At 35.3% G+C, this 6000-nt stretch overlaps 1 protein-coding gene across 1 annotated transcript in view; it reads right to left on the bottom strand.

Moving 5' to 3' along the window:
- Window positions 1-2468: 2468 nt before the first annotated feature.
- LOC132384452 (electroneutral sodium bicarbonate exchanger 1-like) overlaps window positions 2469-6000 on the bottom strand; it is a 194204-nt gene continuing 190672 nt past the window's right edge. Inside the window, exons 25-26 of the mRNA XM_059955605.1 lie at window positions 5068-5109; window positions 2469-2815 (exon numbers count right to left, since the gene is read on the bottom strand). Of these exons, the coding sequence (XP_059811588.1) occupies window positions 5088-5109 (22 nt within the window). The 3' untranslated portion in view covers window positions 2469-2815; window positions 5068-5087. The remainder of the gene's footprint in view (window positions 2816-5067; window positions 5110-6000) is intronic.

Below are 6000 nucleotides of genomic sequence, written 5' to 3'. Positions count from 1 at the left end.
TCGGCTATGTTGAAATGGCAGAGCATACAATGGCTAAATGGCCTAATTCTACTCCTATGTCTTATGTTCTGCCACATAAAGATGGTACATTAATAAACATTGTATCATAAACTGATCTGCAATATTCTAATTGAATCTCACCTAGTATAAAAGCGATAATAATCAAGTCATAGCATTTTAGTCACTTTTATTTCCTTATAGAAATAAATTACAATTTTCCATTCACATTTTTATCATTTAAGTAGGCAGAATTCCTGCTATGAACTAAAGAGGTTGCATTTTATGATATACACACAATAAGACTCCATAGTATTTTGAACAGAAATAATTTTCCCCCATTAATACCTAATACAGACCAAACAAAAAGAGGAACAAAAACTTTCTAACCTCTTCCAAATGCAGGCTGATTTAAACGAGGAATGTTGTCTCTTTAAAAGATACATTTCATATTACATTTTAGCAGTACACTCACTATCTGTTTCTCTACTTTCACTACAAGTGTACACAAAGGACAAGATTAAACAACAGTATTACCTGACCATACAGCACTTTTACACAATTCCTCCAGTATAACAAATAACTTTTACACCCACCTTGAATTGAAATCAGCAAACACATTACTGCACTTAAACAATGTTTATAACCTGGGTCTTCATATCTAAATCTCAGGACAAAAAGAAAAAAAATGAACTTCACTAAAATAGAAGCCACATTTGCTTCTACTCTATGTCCCTATTTCTTAGTTCAAGGGGTTTGTGGTTAATGTTGCTTAATTCAGCTATTAGCCCATCCTTTAGATTGAGGCCAACATACTGCTATTTGGTGGACCAGGTGGATCAGATTGCTGCTTGCTGTTATTTACATTTTAAGTGTCATAAGACTATAGGTTTTCTGCAACAAAATAATCTATTAATATATTTCTTTAAGTTTCTCTAAATAAAATAATGAGTCTCTATTTCTACATGTAGTTCACTAGAAAGAAGCTATATTAAAAATTTGTGCCTGCACTTTTTTAAATTCAGTAAGGATATATTTTATTTTTTATTTTCTTTTGGTATGTATTACATTCAAAATCATAAAATCATGGCAATTGCTTGGTTGGTTTGCTGTGTTTCTCCAGGAAATCAGACAGAAACAAATGTCCTACACAAGTGACTGAACAGTAATGAATTCTGGGGTTGTGAACTGAAGTATCTAAAGTAATGAGTTTTACCATCAGAATGGAGAGATTTGTTGTTATTGCCAGGTGCCCTCAACAGCCTGCAAACAGCGTAGTGCTTTTTTTTAGTTATAAAGATACAAGGACAATTGCAATACCTCAGCCAAAAGTTAGACTCGATCAAAGGCCCTTTGAGGAGTGGAGTCAAGCCGATTATACCCCCAGCTCCTACCAAAGAATCTTCTTTTCATTGCTCCCCTCTATTATTTTGAAACACTTTCAGACATCGTCTTGACTTTGAGTTCATGAACATACAGCAATTTGAAAAAATATTTAACCTCAATTGACTGTGGATATTAGTGTTCCTCAATCTCATGATTTACCCACAACAGTTTATTCATTTGAATTTTGTATGGATTAGATTTAACATCAGGGCACTTGCATAAGAACCACATTCAAAACAATAGCAATGGGTGGAATCTACATTTTTAATTTTATCCCATTTAGTGGTTTCCTAATATTGCTCCCATGGTATGAAGTATAAACAGTAATGTTTTGTGTATTGCTATTATTATTGCACTTCCACAGTCTCAAAGGAATTGATTTATGAAACAGTTAAGAGTGTCTATGACAATCTTTTCTAGCAATAGTAAATGTCAAGTGCTTGGGAGACTTTGTACATTACTTTAGTGAAATAGAAGTACAAGACACATTTCATTATTTTGTACATTTAGCATGTCTTTTCAGGTCCCATTTTTTGGAAATAGTTATTTTCTAATTAGATAATGTCTAAATATAATTGTGGCATTTAAGGGATTCAAAGAACTATTCCCTGCTGCAAATTACTTGTCATTTGAGGAACAAAGATTTTGCTGTTCATAATAAGTGGTAACTAGGTGTTTTTGAAACCCCTCCTCAGAGCTCTTAATAGGGATTTTACTGCTAGCAGGCTGATGAGGGGTACAAATGACAGAAGCCTCTCAAAACTATTGGCAAGGAATTAGAGAACATTCTCAACATTATTTTATACAACTGGCCATGTAGTATGTTAGTAGTGACTTTAGTTTGTACAGTATATTGCACAGCAAGTTGCTTTATTACTGAGTAAGGTAACATTTAGTGATCAAGGTACACGTAAACATCTTTGATAGTCCAGAACTTTTTCATGCAGAAACATGAAAACACAAGTGTAGAAATCATTAAACAGCACTAATAATCACAATAATTGTGATACAGTACATATAACAAATCTAATTCTTACAATCTATATATCAAACATCTCAAATTATATGCTGGTTAGAGATGAAAACCTTTCAAAGGTTGATTTCTGTCAGGCTTTTTATTACAAAACTGAAAATTTTAAAAATATGCAAAATTACACTGACTTTCCTCCAATTTAAACTTTCATTAATTTCTGGCCAACCTAATGATTTGCAAAACAGAAAATTAAAATTCAAATTCATTAAAACTTTAGACTCTTAAAGGCTTTATTGGGGTTCTGAGTACTTAAAAGGACAATGTGCTGCCTTCAACTTGTTTTAGTTTCCAAGGATCTTCCATGATGCACTGTGAATATTTAATTGCAAATCCTCCTGTTTTGGCTCTCCCTGAGTCAATTACAACTTCATCCTTCATTATCAAGGTTTGGATTTAATCCTAAGAAATAAACAAAAGGCTGTGCATTTATATCAAGTCAGTTTTTGAGAAAAGGTTGCATCAGAGCACTTGAAATTGAAGTAAGGATAATATTGAGGAATTGCAGCTAAAAGAAATGAAGACATGGTTAGATATTTTAGAAAACTCAAACATGAAGACATAACAGTCACAATACAAAATACTTTTAAAGAGAGATATAGAGTAGCTAAGCATGACATCTGACAGATAACTGTGTGCTCTTTGAATAGAGGGAATAAAGGACATGCTGCAATCTAGAGTTGGTTCAATGGAAGGTACAAGCTGGCACGTATGGTTAGAGAGGAGTTAGGCCATATTGGGATTTGAAAATTACAATCTTAGCATTTGGAGCCAAGTGAGCCAGTGGAAATAAGCAATGACTTCTTCACCGGCTGAAACTTAACTTTGGCTTCCTTTCTGGCTTCCATTAAGTAAAAACAGTCTCCAGCTGTTGGCTACACAAGGGCTTCTGGAGTGGATGTGAAGTAATTAATGTCCTGAAGGTAAAGAGTAATTGATGACAAACTCCATAATCAAACACAAACAAGAGAAAATCTGCAGACACTGGAAATCCAAGACACACGTGCACGTGCGTGCACACATGCACACACAATGCTGGAGAAACTCTGCAGACCAGGCAGCATCTGTGGAAGGGTTTCAGCCTGAAACATCAACTGTGCTTTTTTCCCCTCAATAGATGCTGCCTGGCCTGCTGAGTTCCTCCAGCATTTTGTATGTGTAACCCCATAATGAAACATGAGTGCAACTAAGTCAACAAGTAAAAAAAATAGATTAGCTCATTACGACATTTGAGTATCGAGAATTTAACTTCTTAAAGATGATGAAATAAATTGGGTTTGTACTCTTTGGAATTTTCAAGATAACACTAAGGGAACCTTGGAAACAATGAAATATAAAGAATGTAAATACCTGACAATAAAATTGAGAAAAGAGACCTGGGAATAAGGCAGGATTTTGGGTAATGTCTCACAGCTCTAGAGACTTGGCTGTGATACTGATTTTGGATGGTGTGTTGAGTATAGTTTGCATAATTGTCCTTATGGCTGCATGGTTTTCTGCTAGGTACTCTGGTTTCCTCCACATCCTTAAGATATGCTGAAAGGTCAATTGGCTACTATAAATCACACCTTGACATTGGTAAATGGTAAATGAATTTTAAAGGTTGGTGGGTATGTGAGAGAGAACAAGATTCAGGAGTATGATGGGGGGGGGGGGGAAAGAGGGAAACAGCATTGTCAAGATTTAAAATGGCAAACATGAGGAAATCTGCAGATGCTGGAAATTCAAGCAACACACACAAAATACTGGTGGTACACACCAGGCCAGGCAGCATCTATAGGAAGAAGAACAGTCGACGTTTCCGGCCGACACCCTTCGTCAGGACACCCTGACAGATGCTGCCTGGCCTGCTGCGTTCCACCATCATTTTGTGTGTGTTGCTTGAATTTCCAGCATCTGCAGATTTCCTTGTAATTGCTAGATTCAGGTTTTCTTACTGGAAAAGGTTGAGAATCCCTCATGAAACTCAATCTAGTACATCCTTGCCACTCACTCAAAATGCCCAAATCTCTTTGCACAGTGTACACATCCTCCTCAGTTCACTTTCCTATCTAAACAATGTGTTCAATTGTTGGGTTTGGAATGATAACACAGTCTTCTGATTTAAAGGCAGTGTACCATCCACAAAGCCAAAGTCAACACAAAGAAATGAAAAAGATCTGTGGATCCTCACCCACACTCCACCACCCCTGGATTATCCCCTCAAATCTACTGATTATTGGCACTTTTTTTTCAATTCCAGTTTTAATTTGGGTACTGGTTTAAATTTGAATATATTTTATTTTAGCAAACTTAATAACTCAAGCAAACAGAAATAATTAAGACCAAAACAAAAGCTTTTTAAAACAAAAAATTAAGTTGATGAAATGGTAGCATGGTACCTACAGTTTCATCCCACTGTACTTCATTGTGTGAATATAATAGGTCTACACCACAAGCACCCATAGTTTTGGCAGTAGTCGTATTGGGCTAGTGTTTTGCAGAATTAAAAAAAACTCAGTCTGGTATAATTCTGGGGTTCAAAGCTCTTTGTTAAAATGAAGTAGGGGGATCATTTGTTGGAACTGGCCCATGGTATACCAGACAAACATTCTTCATTTTAATAAGAACAAAACTTTCATTTTCCTATAAAGGAGCTGAAATGGTTGACTCACCTGATCCAAGGAATATCATCTTACATTGGTTTTTGAATGGAACTGTTGCAAAAAGAAAGAAATATGAAAGACAAAAGGGAACAAAGGTCTTTCTTTTTGATAAAAAGAGTTTATTTTCATATGCATCAGGTGGAGCAATCACCCTGATACTTGCAAGGAACTTGGACCATTTTCATGCTCAGGCCTCGTAAATGGGATTGGCAAAATGCCACTGGTAAATTAGATATGGTTAATTAACTTATCAGTTAGGAAGGGAAAAGTGAAACATTTGGTCACTCCTTTGTTGAGCCAAAGTAAAAGCAAGCATTTAAAGGATAGGAGGACCACCAAATTGACATTAATTGTATAGAAAATTTCAAGAGGCCATTCATGCTTCCAGCAGTCCCACTGAGGATTACTGGTTATGTTTAGTATTAAACTAATGAAGCATTTAACCAGACCATCAGTATCTGACCCCAATTTAATTTGTATACCAGTCTAGCACATTATTCAGTTGGAAGAATTGGCTGCTCTTTTAGAAATATACTGTAAAACCAAGTCAAGGATATCTTGGCCAGTAATTTTTCAAAAATGCTTTTATAATTTTGTTTGCTTATCACCCTTGTTCACTATAAATAGGGTACTAGACAAATTTACCAACTCACTTAAAAATTAAATGCTTATCCATTAAAATATAACTGTGAAATAAGATTAATTCAGAAGTCAACAATTGTAACTTGCATTATTATATAATGTTACAAATAAGCCATTTTAAAAAAGCTATATTTAATGCTAATAGCTAACGGCAAGATGAATCATATCTGATAAAATTAACACCCATTTTCAGGGTTCTTCAGTCCTAAAGATGTAGACTTTTGCTGAAGTACAAGATGCCATCTGGCCTCAGCTATCCAAGCAACATTTTGTTCATGTGAGCATAGACAGCGAGTGTTG

This window comes from Hypanus sabinus, chromosome X1 (genome assembly GCF_030144855.1).
Source record: "Hypanus sabinus isolate sHypSab1 chromosome X1, sHypSab1.hap1, whole genome shotgun sequence".
Lineage (NCBI taxonomy): Eukaryota > Metazoa > Chordata > Chondrichthyes > Myliobatiformes > Dasyatidae > Hypanus > Hypanus sabinus.
This window is presented reverse-complemented; position numbering and strand designations above follow the sequence as displayed.